The following is a 23,419-nucleotide window of genomic DNA, read 5'->3' as shown; positions in this document are numbered from 1 at the left end:
TTAGGAAGAACTTCCTGACAGTAAGAGCTGTTCGACAGTGGAATTTGCTGCCAAGGAGTGTGGTGGAGTCTCCTACTTTGGAGGTCTTTAAGCAGAGGCTTGACAACCATATGTCAGGAGTGCTCTGATGGTGTTTCCTGCTTGGCAGGGGGTTGGACTCGATGGCCCTTGTGGTCTATTCCAACTCTATGATTCTATGATTCTATGAAGTTGTAGTCCCAAAACATCTGGAGGGCCGACTTTGCCTATGCCTGGTCCAAAACATGTAGACGTTTCCAGGTTGGAAAAGACTAACTGAACCAATAGTCTGCAGGTGAATACAGCAACTGAGTTCTAATTTTGTGGTTTTAGCTTGTAAATCGCCGAGATGAAGGGTGGCATAGGCATTTAATAATAAAAAAATAATAATTACTATTATCATGGCCTTTGGTTACCGTACTTTGTGAAAGTGTCCCCCCCCCAATTCTCAACACAGCATTGACATGCGTTGTGACTGTGGATCACCTGAAATGAAATACCTGAAATTTGAGTTGAGCTGCAAAGTTCAGAATGGCTGAACAAACTAATGTGAATACAGAGTTTGGCTTCAGAATGTGTATGAAGGCAATTACCGTATTTTTTGCACCATAACACTCACTTCTTTCCTCCTAGAAAGTAAGGGGAAATGTCTGTGCGTGTTATGGAGGTAATGCCTACGGGTGGCATGCCTACGGATTTTCCTCCTCTAAAAACTACGTGCGTGTTATGGTCAGGTGCGTGTTATAGAGCGAAAAATACGGTAAACAGGCATCCCCAGGCTTCAAAGTTATTATCCAAATCTGGTAGGGTGATCTACCTTCCTTAAATGGAAGCAGTGAGTTTTGGCCCCATTGTGTCTCCTCTCCTACTGACACTCCTTCACCTTCTTAGCAATAAAGGGAATTAGCATGATGTAATTTCATGTTTGTAGCCCACCTGTTTTTACCCGAAAGCCATAACAGGAAGAAAAGAAAAAAAGCTGGAACTGCTCACCTCAGTTGTACAGAGATTTGGTTCTATACAGGTTTTGTGATTGTGGAATTAATGCCTGTCATGGGTAATTAATGATGGATTATGTTGCAAGATTTGCATGGGAAACCTACTGACTACAAAAAAGATCAGAGCTAACACAACTAGGATTACTTGAACTTGGTCACACTTGGCCAAGGGAAAGTGAGCTCTTGCAATAATTTGTGCAGGAAAACCCCACTGCAAAATGGTTTTTCGGTGTCATTCTTTCGTGTAAGATTTTCCTTCGAACTATATCCCAAGATGTTAAAATAATGACGATAAAAATAATATTTATCATTGTAATGACAGCAACAAGAACAATAATTATTAGACCATCCTCCCTTCAAAGCTCCTAGGAGCTTCCATGTACAAAAACTACAATAAAATACAATGTTTTAAAAATAAACACTGAAACCATAAAATTATCAAAGCTCACAAAATTCCAGCAGCACATGACTCACAATGAACACAGCTGGCCAACTATTGCATCAGCCCCAATGCCAAAAAACCCAAATATGTCTTTATCAGTCATCCAAAAGATGGAAATGGGGGGAGGGGGACACAAATGCACTTCTGGTGGAAGAGAATTCTATAGCCATGATGCTATAACAGAGAAGGCCCTGCTATGAGTCACCATGGAACAAGCCATGGCTGTAGATTAAACTATGATCTGGACTATTGGAGTGGATCTCAAGTGATGGTTTGGCAAATAATGAGAGAGACACTTATATTTAACCTTTGCCTATGGAATCTGACAGTGCAATCCAATACATGTCTACTCAGAATTCTCACTGTGTTCAATGTGGCTTTTTCTCAGATAAGTAAGCACAGGATTGCAGCACTACTTTACAAATATAAATATCCTATTAGCATAGCCATTTCCTCTTAACCATCTTTTTACACTGTGAGACCAAAGACAAGACTACTTTGTGAAGTATCATGAAAGATTCTATTGGCAGATGCTGAAGGACGCTGAATTCTTAAATTGTTCAACCCCAAATCAGCAACTGTAATCAGTAGATTAGACCCCAAGGGGGGGAAATTGCCAGAATAAGGACAGTGCCATGATTAGGAACTGCTGTGCTGATTGAATTAGGCAAAGGTTCCTTCCACACCAGCTGCTTCATCTGGAATTGCTATCCTTTGTTCATTCACATTTTACAGAAAATCTAGACAACGTTACAGCCATTCTATTGCATTCCAATGTTTTCAGTTTTGTCCCCATCTTTTTTCCAGACCCGATTGGTGGCAATTTCCTTCACATACAATGCAACTGCAGTGGCAGCCTATCCATCCAATTTAGCAAGAATCGCTTGTAAACAGGACTGTTCTTAAACTGAGGTACCACTGTACTCTGGGAAAGAGAAGAGATCCCAGCAGACTTTAGGGATGCCAAAATTATCAATCTCTTTTAAAAAAAGGTGAAAGAACTGATTGTGGAAAATATTGAGGCATCTCTCTATTAGCTGTGGCAGGCAAATTTCTTGCAAGGATCTTGGCAAACTGTCTCTTAGCTATATCCGAGGTGACCCTTCCTGAATCCCAAAATGGCCTTCTAGAGGGACAGTGGACATGATTTTCACCGCTCAACAGCTTCAAGAAAAATGCAGAGAGCAAAACCAACCCCCGTATATGGGATTTATTGACCTGACTAAGGCTTTCAACACTGTAAATCGTAATGCCCTGTGGACTTTCCTTCTGAAAATTGGCTGCCCAGATAAATTTGTAAACATCATTCGGCTCCTCCATGATAATATGACAGCAACAATCGCAGATAACAATGGCTCTCAAAGTGAACCATTCACAGTGGGATCAGGAGTTAAACAGGGCTGTCTTATTGCCCCAACTCTATTCATTATTTTCATTGCCATGATCCTACACTTTGTCGAAGGGAAACTCCCTACCGGAGTAGAAATCATATATCGAACAGATGGAAAGCTCTTCCATCTGAGCAGGCTGAAAGCAAAGAGTAAGGTTACTGTAACTTCCTTCATAGAGCTTCAGTATGCTGATGACAACGTAGTGTGCACACACTCAGAAGATGACCCCCAAACCATCCTAAATATCTCTGCAGAAGCTTGCAAAAAGCTTGGCCTATCTCTCAACATCCAAAAAACCAAAATGTTGCACCAACAAGTACAAAATAACCCCTCTGAAACCACAAATCCAACTCAGTGGTGTAACATTGGAAAATGTCGATCACTTCTCCTACCTAGGCAGTTATCTTTCCACAAGGGCCAACATTGATGTTGAAATCCAGCATTGCCTGAGCTCTGTGAGTGCGGCTTTCTCCCGATTGAAGTGCAGAGTGTTTGAGGACAGGGACATTCACAGGGAAACCAAAATGCTTGTTTACAAAGCTATTGTACTACCAACCCTCCTATATGCTTGTGAAACATGGACCACTTATAAACACCATCTCCAGTTCCTCAAAAGATTCCACCAACGGTTTCTCCAAAAATTTTTACACATCACTTCGGAAGACAGGAGAACTAATGCTAGTGTACTGGAAGAAGCAAAGATCACCAGTGTCAAAGCAATGATTCTTCAACATCAACTTTGTTGGACTGGTCATGTTGTGCGGATGCCTGATTATCATCTTCCAAAGCAGCTACTCTATTCCTAACTTAAAAATGGAAAGTGTAATGCTGGTGGTCAACAAAAGGGGTTTAAAGACTGTCTCAAGACAAATCTTTTAAAAATGTAGTATAAACACTGACAACTGGGAAACACTGGCCTACGAGTTCTCCAGTTGGAGAACAGCCTTTACCAAAGGTGTCATGGGCTTTGAAGACAGTCAAACTCAGGACGCAAGGGAGAAGGTATGCTTGGCAAATCCACACCGTGATCAACTCCCGCCCGGAAACCAATGTCCTCACTGTGGAAGGACGTGTGGATCCAGAATTGGCCTCCACAGTCACTTACAAACTCAGTGTTAAAACTGTGTTTATGGAAGACAATCGGCTACGAGTGATCACCAAAGAAGAAGATGATGTGCCTCATTGTCAGTCAATTTCCATTTCCTGTGGATGACAGGGGGCACTTTAAATATTGATCTCTTCATCTTCTTTTTTAAGTTGCAAAGCAATGCTTTTCTACACATGCACACATACTACTACTACTACTACTAATAATAATAATAATAATTTATTATTTGTACCCTGCCCATCTGTCTGGGTTTCCCCAGTCACTCTGGGCTGCTTCCAACAAAGATTAAAAATACATTAAAATGTCACACATTAAAAAGTTCCCTAAACAGGGCTGCCTTCAGATGGGAATGAAACTTGCAATTGAAGCACCCTATCCTCAGCAGGGGACATAAACTGACTGATTGAGGTTCAATTCATCAATTGCTGTTGCCATCCTGAACAGGAAGCTAATGCAGAGGCAAAAGCCACAGAGAGAAAGATTCTAATTATACTTACAGGGGACCTTTGATGAAAACTAGGCTCAAATCTGAGCAAACATTATAGAACAATATTGACCACAGTACAGTGCTATATTAAGTGTTGTGAGGAATCACCATTTAAATTCTGCTTCCTGCTGGTTGTCAAATGCCTCAGGAGCGCTAAAAGGCACTAGTATAGAGTTTCCTCTTCAATCACATGGACTTTCCTTTCACAAGGAGATACCAGAAACCTTCCAAACACTTTAGCAGGTTTCTACATGATGAACAATGTTTTAGGACTTTTTATATTTGCCCACATCTAAAGGCAGACAATAAATCCATCTTGCTAATTATACATCCGGCTTGTTATAACCATCATAAAACAAGCCCAGCTGGTAGAATCATAAAATGATGTCAAATTATATTCCCGCAGCCACAGCAGCAGTGTTCAAGGCTGTTCGAACAACTGCCAAGTTGGTCATCTCAATCTAATAAATAGCAAACACAGCCTCTTCCACTTCATATTCAAGTACTTAAGCATGTTCTAACTCAAAGAAGTTTTGAATTCATTTGTCATTATCAGTAAAAAAGAAAAAGAGAAAAGAGAAACTGTAATTAGAAAACAAATAAAATGATGACCACCTGCTTTAGAGGTCTGCTGTGGTTATTAATTATTACTCCACAATAATTGCAAATGAGAAAGTTATGTGAATTCATGCATCTTTTGCTACTTGCAGACATGACCTCTGACGAAATGTCATATGACATGATAGGTGGGGATGAAAAATGAAATTACTTTTTGGTATGAAGTTAGGGCTCAGTTCTCTACCTGAAGGAGAGCAGAGAAAATGGCTGACGTTGCATGTCTCTGCTCTTTCACAGTACCAGTTTCCCAGAGTTCCTTGGTACAGAGTCATGAAAGTCAAACAGTTTTGAAACTGGGCTCTATATTTTTGCACAGTTCAGATGAATTAAAGGGCTCTGTCACCCTAGCACAACAAATCCGCTTTTTAAAATAATCACAGTTTTCGCAGTTTGGAAAGCAAGAGAAAAATGCACTGAAAAGTGTGGGATGAATGAAAAGTTTGCTGAATCAGGCCAGTGGCCCATCGAGTCCAGCATCCTGTTCTCACAGTGGCCAACCAGATGCCTGTGGGAAATCAGGAAGCAGGATCTGAGCGCAAGAGCACTCTGCCCACCTGCGATTCCCAGCAACTGGTATTGAAAGGGAAATCACCTTTGACAACAGAAGTCAGATATAACAACCAGGTATAATCTAACCTCCATGTAAGCTTCCTGCAAGCAAATCAGAATGAATGCTCATCCACCCTTAGAGACATGCTATCTCTGATAGAAGAGGCAGCAAACAGACTTTATGACTAGTTGCAAATGCTAATGTTGAATTTTGAGGGAGGTTTGTTCCTGTGGTTTTTAGCTTGAGGAAACATTCAAATCACACCTGCAGTCCGAAATGGCACAGTCCAGTACCACATACATCACACAAAGCCTGCTATTTGCGTTGTCTCTTTTACACAAGCCTTATCTGAGGAAAAACCCCAACCAGGTGCTGGGCAGAGGGGAGTCAATCTAAAATAATTGGTACCTTGATCAAGCAGGAGTTCTTGTATCATGTCTGCTGAATAAATTGTTTTTCTTTTCTTTTTTGAGAGAGGAAAACCTTGACAAGAAAAACAGCTCATTGTCCTATTTTGGAGAAGTCGAACAATACTCTTTTGAAGAACTTGAGTCTCTTGGCCGTGTGATGGGATGTTAATTAAATTTTCACATGTTTGAGGGAAATACCACTGGACTTAGTTATATTAAATATATTCTGAAGAAAAATGAGCAACATCTGCTAGAAAAGCTGGCGTATTAAGCCGCCCTTGTAATTTTCAATGTGTTCTGGGTGGACAAGCAGCAACGGGGGCGGTTGGAGGGGGGAGGGAGAAGACAAATTCCACAATACCTTCCCATATCTGGATGCAAACGTTCCCGTGAGTAAGGAGTGAAAAATAATTATCGTCTCGTCCAAGTCCCACACAAAAACACGCTGTGGTGAAAGACAGAGGGGTGGGGGAAGACAAAAATCATACCATATTAGTTGCAGGAATATATTTGTTTGGGATCCAGCCTTCCTCAAACCAGTGCTCTCCAGATATCTTAGACTACAGCCATTTATATCATCAACACCTTGTTATCTTCACATCCAATTCCATCACCTTAGCCACCTGAACGTTGGTTGCTTCTAGAAACAACTCCATATTTTCTCTCCTTATGACACCTGCCTATCATTCAAACCCTTTATAAGATCTCTTCTTTTACATAAAGGTTGGGGAACTTGATCTGGCCACAGTGTGCCAGATCCTTATCTCCTCCACCACTTATGGCCCAAGTTTGAAAGGAGTGTCAGGACCACCCAACTGTCAATCACCTGAGATCGCCACAAAATCAGCTGATTATCTTTGGGACTTCAAATCAGTGGGCTTGAAGTCATCAGCCGTCCAGCTGGCTTTCTGCAGGAATCAGCTGTGCCATCAAGTTTCCCACAGGAAACCCACTTGAATCCACCAGCTCAGACGTTTGCCTTGGGCCCTTGCCAAAGGTTTACCTGGTGGTGGCAGTAGCAAGCAACCATTTTGATTTCCCACAATGTCCCTGACGTAGCATCACTCGAGGGCATTGTGGGAAATTAAAACAGGCCGCCACCAGATAAGCTTACACCAATGCTGAGAGGGAGCCTAACAGAAGACACTTGGCCAAGGGTCCCTTCAAACCTGAAGCCAGACCGGGTATTTTATGAACCTCCCTGGGTTACATCATATGAAGAAAAACAGAATCAAGAAACCACAATAAGGGTGAAAGGTTACATCTGCATAGTTTTTCTACCAGATGTACATGTAACAATAATCTGTTTTGAAATATATTCTACTCATAAGTCAAAATAACAGCAAGGACTTTAAAAACTTGGGGAGGAAACAAGTTATCTGGTAACTATATTATTTAATTTCAGTAGGGAAAAACCTAGTTACAGGTTGGGAAGCCTACACTCAGTGTAGTGCCATTGAAACTAATGAAATTGACTAGGTCCATTAATTTCAATAGGTCTACTGCCCTGGATTTAGTCAAATACAAATGAAATAGGGTTGGGGTGAAAGAAACCCTCTAGACATCTCACCTCAATTTCGGTGTCAGCTGATGGGGAGGGATCATTGTTTCTTTTCGATCGCCCTCGTAGCTTTCCATCCGTCCCTCTGTGCTGCCTGTCTGTATCTGTGTCTTTTACCGGTGTTGTATATTCACCTACAGGTATATATAGAAAATAATTCTACGCAAAGCCAACTTCCTATGTTATGGTTCTTGAGCTTCTTGAAAAACTACACAACAGTGTTCCACTTATCATCAAAGAAGCAGAAATTGTAAGATCCTTCAGCAAATCACCATGGTATCTTAGCACAGGCATAGGCAAACTCGGCCCTCCAGATGTTTTGGGATGACAACTCCCATCATCCCTAGCTAACAGGACCAGTGGTCAGGGATGATGGGAGTTATAGTCCCAAAACATCCGGAGGACCAAGTTTGCCTATGCCGGTTTAGCAAATCTTCAGACCAAATCAGGAAGCCACACACCTTGGTAAAGATGCATTTGCTGGTTTGGTTGTAATGTAGGGCTTGTCTGCTAAGTTGAGGGGAACCAATTCCCTTGTCTCTTGTCTTATCTCAGCTGATTCTGTTCAGATCTTGATCATTTGAATACAAAAGGACAGGGCGATTAGTAACCCTGAGATTTTTTTAGAACACCAAAGGGGTAAAATTACTCTTTTGTAGTAGTACAACTCACTTTTTTAAAAAAAAGAAAAGAAAACTAATTATTCTACAGAAATAATGCAGCACTACAGATCTATATCTATCATCTAGCTAGCTAGCTAGCTAGCTAGCTAATCTATCTCACCCTAGTTGCAGATAGGTAGCCATGTTGGTCTGCCATAGTCAAAATAAAAAAATTCCTTCCAGTAGCACCTTAAAGACCAACTAAGTTAGTTCTTGGTATGAGCTTTCATGTGCATGCACACTTCTTATTTTTTATTTTGACTATGTCACCCTAGGAGGTATTAAATGTTTCAAAAAAGGTTTAGAAGCATCTTCAGAGGATAGATTATCAAAAACTTTTTAACATTCCACCACACCTGTTTCACATTTTAACCCAGAAAACAATGGGTTCCCACCCAACACCTCAATGAAAACAGGGATATTTTATAAGTTGAATTACAATTTTTAATTAAAATTGCAAAAAATCAAAATGTAACACAATTTTAACAGCTTGCAACATAGTCTGAAGAAAAGGTTTTCCCAATTTCAAATAATGTTCCACTTAAAATCAATAGAGCTTTTATTTATTTTTCAAACAAACATGCTTAGAACGGAAGTTTTAATTCAGCCAAGCAGCTTAACAGAGTTCCGAAATTTTTGAAATAATCAAAGAATTGTTACTTGCCTTGGGTCTTTAAGTGGTGTTTATTGTGGGCAATGTTAATGTTGACAAGAGACCACATTTTAAATAACCTTTTTGAATACCACTGACTTCAATTTTTTCCTTTTATATGGAGCTCTCCAATCCCTCTAGCAATTCAGATGTAGCTTTTAAAATAGGAATCTGGTTCATTTTTTTCATGGGAAGGATTTTGAAATCTCAGGCTGAGATCAAATCTAACGAGGGGGAAATACTCCAAAGTAATTTTGCAGTAATCTGCGTTAGCATTTTGTTTTGTTTTAATTTACTATATTTTTTTCTGTTTGACTAACAACAGATGTGCAGGGTTGTTCCTTAAGTGAGCACACCCCACTTTGGGTAGTACATACAGTGATTATCCACAAATGACGTGGTGCTTTATAAAAATGATATAGGTTGCCAATGAAAATTTCACTGGGGAAGTGATATACTGACTACATTCCAACAGAACATTGGAAGATGATGACATTTAAGCCCATAATTGATAGTTAAAAACTAAGCACTCCAATAGATCACGGATCACTTCAAGAAGTATGGAAGGGCATTTATTTAAAAGAAATAAAATAAACATAGAGCTCATGGTTTACTTAGCCTGTTATCTGTAGCTTTATTTAAAAGGTCCTCAATCAGTATGAATGCTTGTTAAACTAAGAACTTATAAGTGGTTGCTAAAAAAATGTTTTGTTTCTAGAAAATAATATGAGAGCAGTGGTATTTGCTGCTATTGTTGATGATTATTATGTGCCCTCTTCCTACAGACAGCTATTTAATGACATAATTTCAGTTTCAGTCACTTGTCTTGCTTTCTTCTCTGTCTGATCTTGACTTGTTGCATCTAACTACAGCTGCACTGGAACTAATGCTTTCTAGATGTGAAATAATTTCCCCTCCATTAGCCTTCTTTCAACATTTCACCAGCCTTTTCTAAATTTAATATCATTATTTTGAGCCCCTAATTAACACAGTATTATATTTGGCTTTTTTGGGGGGGACGGGGCGGGAATTGTACTGCCCTAATGATTTGATGCCAATATGCACACTCTTATGGCAAATAACAAAGTTTGCTCTATTGCACTAATATCGAAAGAGCTTCATTGACTTGCACTATGTTTTCGGACACCGACTGAAGTTATGGTTCTTACTTTTCTGTCCTAAATCGTCTGAGTTCAGAGTAGATGAAGGACTAACTTATTCCATATGAAACTGCCTCTCAGTTAAGATCAGCAGCTGACATCCTTCTCTGGATCCCCTGGCACTTCAAGCCAGGAAAGTGATTACTGGAGAAGGTCTTTTTGGGGGTGGCACCCTTGGGATACGAGCCTGACAATAACCACCATGATTGTTGCTTAGGACACAGAACAACATATTATTATTATCTGTTATATTTCAGAGACCTTTTAAGTTACCAGCAATGCGCTTTTTAAAGGCTTTATTTTAAACTGCCTATTTATTTTCAATTCATTATTTTTATATTATTTTTTTAATTACCGTATTATTATTATTATTATTATTATTATTATTTATTAGTTTAAAGCTGCATTTACTTAGGAGCAAGCCCTACTGAATCCAACTGCACTGTTAATCTATTATTGTATTCAGTATATCATAAGAAAGTCTTGTATTTTCTTTAACACATGGGAAACCTAAACATATCTCCCAATATATCATCCACAGAAACTAATGTATAGTTTATGCTGCAAGGATTGGGGGGTTGCGGGAAAAGAAGCATCACAACTGAAGCTTAGCTGGAAGCAGGAGCAGACAGCACAGGGGTAGCAGTGCTGTGGGACCACTCTCTCAATAGCAGCATCCCTGCTGCTCACCTGTACAGCCCGAGGATGGAGCAATGAGGTTGCGGCTGTGTGGGTGCAATGCTGGGCTCCACCAGTGTGCTCAAGCAGCCTTGACTTCACCCCTGCCCTGCCACCATCAAAGAAAGTAGCGACAGCTCTACTGCCAGGAGGGCAGCTCTGGAACACAGCCACACCCTGCCAACTGCTCCTGCCTAGAGGTTACACCGTTTGGTTTGGGATCCCACCCCCCACCCCGTATTCTTAGATTTGTAGGAACTGGCTTTCTATATTTAGTACTAAAATAAAGATACTCTGCACTCACCTTGGGCCATTGCCATTCATATTTCACTGGTCCTGAAATATCCTAAAAACAGGATCCTGCACCCAGGCTAAAATTTAAGCCCTGCACATAGTTGTACTTTTTAGTTCATTTTAACCAGGGGAGGGATTTCCAATCATTAAAGACACCTACCAGAAAGTGATTCGGTGCTCTGACTGTTGTTAATGTTGTGCGAAGACTCTTGGAGCGAGTAGGTCGATGTTGGGATAGCTGATGGACTGATGCTATTTGCAGACATGTAAGAAGAGTTGTAGGAAGAGCTGTAATACTGCGAATATTGGCTTTGGGTGAAGCTGGGATATGAAGAATACTCCTTTGAAAGAAGAGACAGCAACGCTAATCATTCTCCAAATGTTTGAAAAGCAGCACACCTAATTAAGAGCTATGCACTTTGCAGGCTAAATATAACCAGGCTTACAAATATTTCCCCATTATTCTTGCCATTATCATATTCCCCACTTCTGTGTTTTGCAGAAGTAGCATCACCTTTGAATTTGCTGCATTTGCCAGGAAGCGCTGACGGTAACTTGCTTATTTCACAAAATCTAGTGCCAGGAATCAAGCAAGTCACTTCATGGGACTGCATGCATGTAATAGCACTTCTTCATTTTTTTCTAAATAGCTGCACCACAACGTCAATGTGAAAATGTGATAAAATAAAACTATTGCACATTTAAAAAGCATGTAATCTTGCCTCACTTGTTTTTCCTCTTGCACACTGCATTTATACAGAAGTGAGTCACATCTACCTGGGGGTTGTTAAAACACTTTTAGGGGATGCACGTTAAAAAAATCAACACCTGCTATATATCTGTGAAATGCAAAGCCAGTACATGACTAAATTATACAACGGCTCAGATCTATGATCTGGCACTATAGCTATAAAAGCTTGGTGCTTAAGCAACTCCTCAACCTGATCCCCTTCCACTGAATTACTTCCTGCTTTCATCAAACCATGGTTTGCTCTTATCCCATCAAGCAATATGCCTTTGAATACTACTCACTGGAGGGTGATGTTACACTAAGGTTCTGCTTGGGATTTCCCATGAGCATCTGGTTTGCTATTGTGAGAGCAGAGAGCTGCACTAGATGGCTTTCTCCAGCACGGTTCTTCTTACTTAAATCAAGACTGCTGTTTTCTGCAACCCTGGTTTGGGGAGTAAGCTCAAGCCATAGCTTGTCATTTCAAATTTCACATATACCAGAAAACTATGGTTTGATGAAACCAGGAACAAATTCACTGAAGTGGGGCATGGGATTGGAGGGGGAATATGGAGAGCATGGCTTGTTCTTATAGTGCCAAACCATAGTCAAATATTATGTGTGAACCAGTTCTATGTATATACCACAAGACAACACTGCAAAACAGCATAAAAACCAGTTTCTCACTTGCATGCAGAGGTTACAGAGGTAGGCAAACCTAAACTTAACCATGGTCGTCAAACCAATCTATGATTTCACGTTCTTGGTTTGCTGCAACCTTCTAACACAGGGGCAGCCAGCATCATGCATTTCAGATGTTGGACTGCAACTCCCATCAGACCTGGCCAGCATGATCAATGATCAGGTATGATGGAAACTGTAGTCCAACATGTGGAGGCACCAATTGGCTATGCCTACTGGAACCATCTAAAAGTATGTGCCTTTATCACTGGCGTGGGGCCTGTCGTCCCAACAGCTCCAAAACACGAAGTTCTTTCGAAGCTTATAGGAAACTGAATTTAGGATGTAATTCTTTAAGATACTTGTATGCCCCATAACCTCAGTGATTTCATTTTAACTTAGAATGCTTATATTTCAGCCTTTGCACAAACAAAAGAAGCATAGTGACTTCATACTTGGTCTACACCAATCTTTATGAGCAAGCATTCTCATATAGTGTTTCTGCATGTAATGTTATCCACATCATATATTTATACACATGCTTTATATTTAAAGGTGCTAACTTATGCAAAGCATGAAGTTCATCAACAGGTGTATGTCCAAATTAGGAAGAGCGCAAACAGGCTCCGATGGCTTCATATTCGCAAGTGTCTCTGAGTGATACTTTAGAATGTTGATTCACATCTGTTACCGAAAGCCAAGAAATAAGCCGGCACTCTCTGCAAGATGATGGAAACTGCTAATTTTCAAAAAAAGATGTTCATGTGACACTGTGGTGTCCCCATTGTGACATGTTTCAGCGTCACACCCAAAGTGCTGAGATTGGGCCGGGACTGGTTGGAGGAAGAAGGGGGGTGGGGAGGTGGAGGAAGGAGTGTTTGGTTGATTTCAAAAGCATTTGGTTTCCAAGTCCCTTGCCAAGCTGTTGAGATCTGTGAGCGTCCATAGAGACGTACGCTTTTTGTCCCTTAAGAATGAGACGTTATGTATGATAATCAGAGACAAGTATCAAGGAAGTTACTCATGTCCATGCGGCTGAAATATGAACCACCTCCTTTTCAGGACATTTTTTAAAAAATGGTTAAAGTTGTACCTGGGGCACTGTGCTGAACCCTGCAGAACTCGTCAGGCCGTTGGGCCCCTGGTAAATCCCTGAGGTGCCTAAGAGAATAGAAGAAGAAACAAGATAGGTAATAGAATTCCATTAAGCCCAATACAAATGGCCAAATTATCCTCAGAGGGCAGATCCTCGCCCTGCATTTACTTGATCTTCTGTATAACCTGTCAATGGGTAGGGAAAATTTTAGGAGCTTAAGGATTTCGAAACATAAGATGACACTGCTGAATCAGGCCAAAGTCCCACCTTGTCTAGGATCCAGTTCCCACGGTGGTCAACATATGAAGCTGCTTTGTTGGAGCAGGTCAGAAGTATTTGCCCACCCTAGGTCAGCATTCCTGCAAGACTATGTTAAGATTCTGAAACCTCACCTTTTTAGGTACTTGCCTTATGAAAACATCCTGTTACTCTGCATTTCTTAAGCTCCAATTAAAATAACAAAAACAATTCCTTTATTATATCATTACTGCATCTTTCTGAGGAATGTCTTATTTCAGGAAGGGGTATGTTAAAAACAACAATTAAACTTCCATTTTGCAGGCAGAGTGTCAGGCACAAGAGAAATGGCCTTTTCTGTGGTAGCCCCATGCTTCTGGAACTCCTAACTGGTTGAAATCCAGAAGTGCACCACATTCCAATATATTTGGAAAGCTGGTTTCAAGTGGCTTTTAGATAGGCAATGTTATTCTTTTACAGCTGAACTGATGGACTAAGGTCACATCCATGCCACACATTTGACTTATCCCTGGCAAAATGGCCCTGGATTGAACAGAAATTAGTTTACCTCCTCTATTGTTGTCCTCTACCACCACCACCACCCCCCCCAAAAAAAATCCCAAGCAACTTTCTATTTAAGAAGAACTTGATGAACCAACTCCTTGACACAATTTCTCATTGTAGGAACTGCCAGCATCTTTAGCCGTAAAGCAAAGACTCGGTACATGGGACCAGTGGAGTGCTGTTTTAGCCAAAGCACAGGAACAAATGCCTCTCAGTGTCTCCATGCTGCGTCCTTTCTCCGAATATCCGCTTGTTTGTTTTTATTTTAAGACCCTAGATTAGGCAGGGGAATGGACAGCTGAACAAACTGCAGCTCGCCAAGTGCAGTCAGTCACAAAAGCACATGCAGAGAGAAATAAATCTCATGCCAAAAAAAGAAAGAAAGAAAACCACCCCACTCTAGGAGGAGAATCTGCTTCCAGAACTAATTTGCCATCACATTTGGCCTTTAAAAAACATTTTGCACAAGGGGAGGGGAGGGGGGAATTAAAAGCACAGGAAAGGTCAAGAGCTAATGATCTCTCAATGATGTGGAGCTTGCCTTAAGGGTGCCAGTCTGGGACACTGCTCCATTTGGGTATTCTCCACCCAGCCCTGCCCTGGGCTCAGCTTGGGAGCATTCATGCCAAGGGGATAAATCAAAGAAGCAGCTATGTGTCAACAGCTTTGCATTTCCAAGCCAAAAAAACCCCACAAAACTCTCTAGACTCAGCACTTCAAATTCACGCATGTTCAGAGACCAGGGCTGGATGAATTGAAGGCAAAGCAACAGAAGTGAGTTGTTTGTTTGCCCCCACCAGAGAAACTCTAAGCAAAAGCCCTTGCTGAAGTGGAAGAGGAAGGAAGTTTTCAAACTGTAAGAGGTGTAAAATTCTGTAACACTCACCTTGCAACCACTGGAGGATCAAAGAGATCACTTAACACAGAACTAGATATATTTATGAAGGGCTGATGACTTGGTGTGTGTGTGTGTGTGGGGAGAGCCTCAATTATGGCCTGTTAGTATCAGTATGCATCCTCTTCCTAGACTATGATATTCTGAAGTATTTCTCCATGTCTGCTCAGTATCAGGGACTGCTTTGACTAGAAATAAGAGAATTTTTAATTGAGAGCTTTGCTGACATTCATTGGCTTAAAAAAGTAAAGGGACCCCTGACCGTCAGGTCCAGTCGTGGCCGACTCTGGGGTTGCGGCACTCATCTCGCTTTATTGGCCAAGGGAACCGGCGTACAGCTTCCAGGTCATGTGGACAGCATGACTAAGCCGCTTCTGGTGAACCAGAGCATCGCACGAAAACACTGTTTACCTTCCCACCAGAGCGGTACCTATTTATCTACTTGCACTTTGACGTGCTTTCGAACTGCTAGGTTGGCAGGAGCAGGGACTGAGCAACGGGAGCTCACCCCGTCGCGGGGATCAAACCGCCGACCTTCTGATCGGCAAGCCCTAGGCTCTGTGGTTTAGACCACAGCGCCACCCGTATCCCATTCAATGGCTTACTGATGCACTTAGGTGATACATAATGCACTCGTTTTATATATTTATCTGTGTTTGCCACTTTATAAGAAAAAACAAAGCCATTTACAGCAACATCTTTATAATAATAAAAACCATGAAAAATAAAACAAAATCAGAGGCTTTCAACTAACTATTAAGGAAAGATGTTTTCTTAATTGCCTGTGTTTGGCAGCACAGAAAATTGCCCAGCAGGCTCTAAAAGGTTAGAATGTAAGGTGTTTGCTGAATCTCTATCAGCAGAGCATTCCACTTATTTGCCACAACAAAGGTGAAGAACTTTACTTGCAGTTGGCTGTTAGGGGGGACAGGTAAATTTCCTTCCCTAGCTTGATCACTTAGGGCCCAATAAGAGTCCATCGCAAAGTACACATGCCAATAAGTACCAGAAAGGCAGGTGGGAAGCAGCAGTGACTGGTGCTGATGAAAAGTTCTTTTTAAAACCACTCAGGTGTTATTGCTGCTTTGCTTGTCCACCAGGACAGGTGGGGTGCTGCCCCACCAACCTCAGACTGCCCTGAGCCACCCCCACCTGTCAACTTCCTCTTCTTTAGTCTAAGTGTTGCCCCATCACAGACCCCAGGGCAGATTGCGATAACCAGAACAAAGAATAGCACTCATGAAAAAGAATAAACAAGAACAGGTAAAATAACATAACTAAAACTGCAGAATGACACATACACCCCGGCAGACTAAATCAACATCTCACAAACGCCGGAGCAGATAAATGTGTTTTAAGTTGATGCCAAACTGGAAAATGAATGGGCTGTGGAACTCCTTGCTACAAGGAAGACACTGTGTCAAAGAAGTTAGCAGTTTCTGAAGATGAATTAGATATCAGTAGAAAACTATGCCAAACTGCCACCATTTTGTGACTGGTTCTGTCCGTGGGACACCATTTTCTGACAGGTGGGGCTAGTAATTTTCAAGGCATTTCAGGTGGGCCCTATGGAACCCCTATTCTACACTGGTTGGCAGTGGCTCTCCAGTCTTTCCCAGCCCTGCCTGGAAGTGCCAAGGTTTGAACCGGAGACCTTTTCCATGCAGGAAAAGGGCTTTTCCACTGAGCTATGACTGCCCTCCACCTGCCGTTCAGCTATTGTGATTGTGGGTCTGTGTCATCCAGCTATCGTTCGATCGCATGCGCTCCTTTAAAATCAGAAGCACAAGTCAAGATCTTTTCCTTTTGGATCCTCTCCACATGGAGCATAGTTCACATCTGTGTTCAATCAAATCAGCTGCTAAAATGTCACAATGCTCTCATTCACAGGTAACACAGAGAACATTTAGCTGGTAATAAAACAACCTAGGTATTAGAGGGGAACAGCCCTTCAGATATACAGTACTGGAAAGTACTTGGTAGGAAAACTCTAAATTGACCCCGTGCCATGGGCTTTCCTAATGATGGATTGTGAAATGAGAACATCTGAGCACATAAGGGCAACACTCAAAATGAAACCATTAGGAAACCCATGAGTGAAATAGCCCGCGTCCTTTCATGACAAGCTGATTCCATTTGCCATTCCTTTAATGTTTCTTTAATAAATGTGTGCCACACTTTAACACAATTGCATCTGTGCCTGAGCCAGGCGATGCAGCGTGTCTCAACCTTGGTGGGCCACATGCCTGGAGGGCCTTTAACTTTTGTAAGCTTGTGATGCGCGGTATATATATATTTAAGAAAGGGTTCTCACTGTACTGCACATAATTAACAAGACTTATTGGTGATATCTATATAATATCCCTGCAATGTTTGCCAAGCATTTCCATGCTGGCAAATTGCAACAGCTTTATATATATATTTAGCATTATAAAAAGATGTGGCAGGCCAGAATAGGACCAGCTAATGCACATCTCTACAGTCTATTTTAATCAAGACAATTATTGCCATCACAAATACAAGCAATTTCACAATTACTGAAGATAGTTATTCATGGTTTGTAAAGCCCCAGGTTGAATGTACTAAAGTTCTACTTGAATCAACAGGAAAATAATTTTAAAAACTAAAGGCCAGGGGTCACCATTTTATCTTATCTATTAAATCCAGCCTCTTTAGAGAGATGATGGGAATTGTAGTCCAATAACATTAGGGGCAGCCACAGTTTCCCTTCCCAGTCCTTTTTTAGCATATATTGATAGATAAAAGGACTAGATGTTTGTTTTAAGACCACCACAAATTATAAAATCCCATTCCTCACTGTCCACTTTAGCAAATAAAACACCTTGATCCCTCTGCTCCACCCCAACATCACAGCTGAGATGCATAAATTCTGAGGGCAAGATTTCCATTTCTACCCAGTTAAATCCCATTGGGAGGGAATTTCCAGGGCAACAAAAGCCACGATGAATAAAAACCACTGGCAGCACTGCTCATTTTCACAAGTGGCAGTCATTGCCAGTGCCCCGTGGGGAGGCAGTAAAATCACTTCATGAAAAAGCAGCTTTGCCAAATGCAGGTAGAAAGTCGGGTCTTGGAAAGTAAGTGTACACTGAGACAAGTTTAAGATTTTTTAATATGTTTCAGTATTTAGGGTATGCTATAACCTAAGTACTTATATACGGGTGCCAGTAAAGTTTGGGCAACTACCAGCAATTTAACCTTCTTTTTTTCAAACTGGCAACCCTGGTGGCTACGTAGGCAAAGTGTTAAATTCGCAATCCACAGAAGGTTGTTCCAAAGTCAATGCTTTTCTTTCCAGTACCAGTGTATATTGGAACAAGCAAGGACTGCAAAAATGTGTAGCTTTTCATGACCAAATCTGAAACAATATCAGATCGTTCTTCACAGCGACCACTATTTTAGAACACTTGGTGACAGCTTTTAAAGATATTTGCACAATGTGTGGGTTTTTAGCTCTGCTGGGCTTGCATGGAGAGACCCTGAGGTACTGACTGGAGTACTAGAATTAAGACTGGGGATATCCAAGTTCAAACTCCCCCCTCAGCAATGAAGCTTCCTGGGTGACCTTTAGCCAGTCCCTCTCTAAGCCTAGCTTACCTCACAGGCTTGATGTGTGGGTTAAAATATGGGGCTTAAGTGTGGGGGGACTGCACACACTGCTCTCAATTCCTTGGAGGAAAGGCATGATACAAATGGCGCCCGTTGAGTGGAAGGACAAAATGGCACCCCTTTCCCCATTCAGCACGCAAAATAATAGACGTTGACTATGACTTCAACAGCTTCCTTTGCTGTTCTAACACTTCCTTAGAGGACACAGAACAGGCCGTGTGGCTCTCAAAGCTCTGTCCTTGGCCACATCTGTAACTTACATTTAAAGCACTGTTATACCATATTAAAAGTCATGACTTTCCCCCAAAGCATCCTGGGAACTGTAGTTTGCTAGGAAGGCTGGGCGTTGTTAGGAGACCCCTATTTCCCTCGCAGAGCTACACTTTCCAAAGTGTTTGAGCGATCAGGGACCCACGCTGCCTCCCACCTGAGGCAACCACATTGCTCTGCCTAATCGCAGGCCCTGAACCTCATATCCCCAGTGAAACGAAAATTGACCTGACTACTTTCACTAAGCACTGAACAGCAGCGACCGGCCAATTCTATTACTCTCTGTCACCACGACCAATTTGCCTTGGTACCTATTTCCTGTGGGAAATCTCAAGCCACTGCAATAACCTCTGTTATGGCTTTAAAACAGTTATTTTTGTATTAATTATTTTCTACATTTATATCCCACCTTTCTTCTAGCAAGATGAGATATAATTGGTTCCCAGAAGGTCTCTCATTCAGGCACCCACTTTATTTTAGAGTGTGCAAATTTATTCCCATTACCTACACAGGGACCCAAAGGTAAAAGGGTAGGTAAGAAAACTAACTAGATACATGTTATTACATTTTACATATTGTTACATGCATGTCTCAGCTTTCTCACATGATGGAACTCTGTGGCCTACATCTGGCTACAGTATTTTACCTCAGCCTAGATGCTGTTTCAAGGTCATGCCTTGGGATTTCCGCTCAGTTACTCCCCTACAGAAGTCAGGCCTTACCTGTTTATTTAGATTCATCTTAGGGCTGGCATGCACATGCATTTACATAACTTTTATATTAAATAGTTTCAGTTTATTTTGCCTACAGACCATAAACATAAAATACAGTACATAGTTATTTAAACAAATGCAGCTGAGAAAAAACAAAATATACATGCACATAAATTGTGCCTTTTAAAATAAAGCCAAGAATAATCAGAAACAGTAGGTACACACACACACACACACACACACACACACACAAATTTTTTTGGCTCAGAATTCATCTTCCCTTTAATAATTGTGGTCTAGTCTTGATGTTTACTGCAAGGAATTTGACTATATTTTCTGTAATCTCAGGGTTGGGGCCTACCATTCACTACTGAAACAAGTAAGTCAACTGAGTTCCCATGTACATAACTTGATTTTTCATCACTCACAGCTCAGCATGTGAATGGACTACAAAGAAAAGCATTGGTGTTTGAGTTGTAACAGGTGATAGGAACATTCTGTCTGATGGCTTGTTTATGCACCCAATTAATCTCTTGATGGTTCAGAGGTTATGAATGTACTGCAAGGGAGAGATTGCCTTAAGTCTTCCTGATTACAATGCTAGAACTTCTATCCCACATTCTACTGTTCTGTTTACACTGCATTACCTGTTGCATTCTGGAACTGGTTGTTTTTTTTTAAATCAACATACCATCACGTTGTGCTAAATTACAAATGATGAGAAAGAACTGTATGACAGAATTTCAGCTCCAAATTTCATCCTATGAAATCACAATGATAAAAACGCCTGTAAACAGATTTGTTCCAGAAGCAAATGAACGTGGAAATGAGAGCCAAGCTTCCAACAGTTTTCCAAAAGTGGCATTCCAATCATGTGACAGATCATATAAAATGTGGGAATTACTGTATAAGCAGAATAAAGTCCTATCTGAATGCAGCCTGAGTCAGACCTAGAACAATATTGTCTACTTCAGCTGGCTGAGGATCTCATGCAAGTAGGTTTCCCAGTCTGCCACCTGAGATCCTTGCAGGAAGGGAAGCCATGGATTGAACTTCATGGACTTTTCTCCAAGCCACACATGTGTTCTGCCTTAGAATCATGAACCAACCACAAACCTATATAGCCTTTTCCTTTCATGCCAGGAGTCAATACCATTTTTGCCATCTGCCGTTGGTAATTGTTCTAACATAGTAGATCACTTCTATATTTTTTAAAAATAAAAAAAATCATTATATTTTCATGCTACAAATACAACAATGTGCCAATTTTGCTGAGCAAAGCACACACCTTCCTTCTGTGTTACTGTGAAGGTACATCAAATCTGACATTCCTGCTGCATGGTTTAAAGATATTCTATGTTAAATCACATCCTGAAAATGTCAGAACTGATGTACCTTCACAGAAACATCAGTTACTATCCTACCCCCCAACAACACTGACAAGTTCCTGTACTTGTCATATCTCGCCATTTATTCAGAAGAACATTCAAAAGGTTCTTCGATATACTTAAAATGCCTGGCAGGCAAATGTTTCCAGCAGTGTAAATATATTCTATGAGATGATGCTACGAGATCGAGAGGTTAAGAGCTCAACAAAATAACCTATCACCAACAATACTCTGGTGGCTTGTTAAGGTTCAGAATCATGCAGAAATGCCTCCATTTACTGAGCAAGGAAGAACATAAAATGTTATGTGGCTGTCAGTGGGGGAAACTTCAACTTGAAAGCAACCTGCGAAAGCAGAAGGTAACTGAACCCAAATGCGGGGCATGCCTTGTCATATTGCTCGACTGTCTGCCATTTGGCATAATGATCCCTTCCAATAAGCTCAGCATGTATTCCTGTCTGGAAGGGTTTGAAAACTGCTGTAAAGGGCACCTTATAAAAAAAGAGAGATCTAGATAGAACAAAGGGTTTGCTGCTGCTGCTGCACTGAATTATGGCGCAGTGGGCTTTAACTTCCACAGAAGAACATTGTGCATTAATGTCTCTCAAGCTCTGCACTCAAAAGACCTGCCCTCCCCACCCCAACAAACAATACTTAAAAGCTGGCAGCACATAAAAGCAGCTGTAAATTTGTACAATCTTGCCCAGGAAGCACCTCTCCATGGCTGACCCATTGTTTGTTTTTTAATTTGTGGCTGAGTGACTAGTAACAATAACAAAAGCATTTCATTGTGTTATTATTTATATTTATTACTCTGCATGGCGCATTGCAAACGAGAACTGGATACTGTATTGAGGAACTTACACTCCAAGGTTTTTAGACAGGGGAGGCAAAAGAGGAAGGAGATGGAAGCAGGGATAAACAGAAGGAGAATATGTGTTCATTTCATCCCACGTGGTTAATTTCACAGCCAGGCACCATTCATTCATTCACTTAAAGTATTTTCACCCCACCCTTCAGCTGAGTAGGCTCTCACTGTGGCTTATATAGCATAACATCAATAAAAAGAAGACAGTCCCTGCCTGCATAATCTAAAAGGCATGTCACAAAAGGAAAAAGGGATGTAGAGGGAAGAGGTGTCAGGAGCTGGATACAAGTGCAGGTCAGCAATCACAGTGTCAGTGAAGTTAACTCTTTATTCAAGAAACCGAAACAGTGCAGGCCTGCTGACTCCGGCAACTCTTCCCAGTAGGTCTTGCTCCAACATGGCAGTTGCGAGGCTGAAGGGCCCTGCCTTCCCACCACTTCCTAAGGCTCCTCCTCTCCAGTGTCTTTCCCAAACAGTCACAAACTGCGCCAGCACACAACCCCGCTCTGCTCATTTCTCTGCGTCTTCTAGGAAACCAGGGGGGAGGGGAGCTGTTTGCAGGAGGGGGAGACTGCTTGGCTTCTTGAGCAGCCTGCCTCTTTGTCTCCTGTCTCCCCTCCCCTCCAGCTTCTGCCTCGGAGTCTGAACTGCCCTCTGCCACAGACTCTTCCTGCTCACCAAACCCTATTACCTCATGTGCTTCCAACACCTCCTCCTCCCAGCCCGCTCCTCCTCCTCTTTCTGAGCACCACTAACACTGTAATTACTAATTGCTAATCTATGGTGCTGCTTTTGAATTATGGTGTTGGAGGAGACTCTTGAGAGTCCCATGGACTGCAAGAAGATCAAACCTCTCCATTCTTAAGGAAATCAGCCCTGAGTGCTCACTGGAAGGACAAATCATGAAGCTGAGGCTCCAATTCTTTAGCCACCACATGAGAAGAGAAGACTCCCTAGAAAAGACGCTGATGTTGGGAAAGATGGAGGCCACAAGGAGAAGGGAACGACAGAGGACGAGATGGTTGGACAGTGTTCTCGAAGCTACCAGCATGAGTTTGACCAAACTGCGGGAGGCAGTGGAAGACAGGAGTGCCTGGCGTGCTCTGGTCCATGGGGTCACAAAGAGTCAGACACGACTAAACGACTAAACAACAACAACAAAATCTATGGTGCAGCCGCACTTGGATTGCTGTGTTCAGTTCTGGTGGCCACACCTCAAAAAGGAGAATCAAATTGCTACGGGGGCTGGAGTAACTTCTCTATGAGGAACATTTGCAGTGTTTGGGTCTACTTGGTTTAGGAGGAAATGAGTAAAGTA

General features: G+C 41.6%; 1 protein-coding gene across 2 annotated transcripts in view; it reads right to left on the bottom strand.

The window, feature by feature from the left end:
• EYA2 (EYA transcriptional coactivator and phosphatase 2) overlaps window positions 1-23,419 on the bottom strand; it is a 146,325-nt gene that overhangs the window by 34,911 nt on the left and 87,995 nt on the right. For both annotated transcript variants that reach the window (XM_082226149.1, XM_082226150.1), the window contains exons 6-9: window positions 13,534-13,601; window positions 11,190-11,370; window positions 7,593-7,717; window positions 6,384-6,467 (exon numbers count right to left, since the gene is read on the bottom strand). In XM_082226149.1, the coding sequence (XP_082082275.1) occupies window positions 6,384-6,467; window positions 7,593-7,717; window positions 11,190-11,370; window positions 13,534-13,601 (458 nt within the window). The remainder of the gene's footprint in view (window positions 1-6,383; window positions 6,468-7,592; window positions 7,718-11,189; window positions 11,371-13,533; window positions 13,602-23,419) is intronic.

The sequence above is a fragment of the Podarcis vaucheri genome (assembly GCF_965113315.1).
Source record: "Podarcis vaucheri genome assembly, chromosome: 6".
Taxonomy (NCBI): domain Eukaryota; kingdom Metazoa; phylum Chordata; class Lepidosauria; order Squamata; family Lacertidae; genus Podarcis; species Podarcis vaucheri.
The sequence above is the reverse complement of the archived record's forward strand: the minus strand, read 5'-3'. Positions and strand labels throughout refer to the sequence as shown.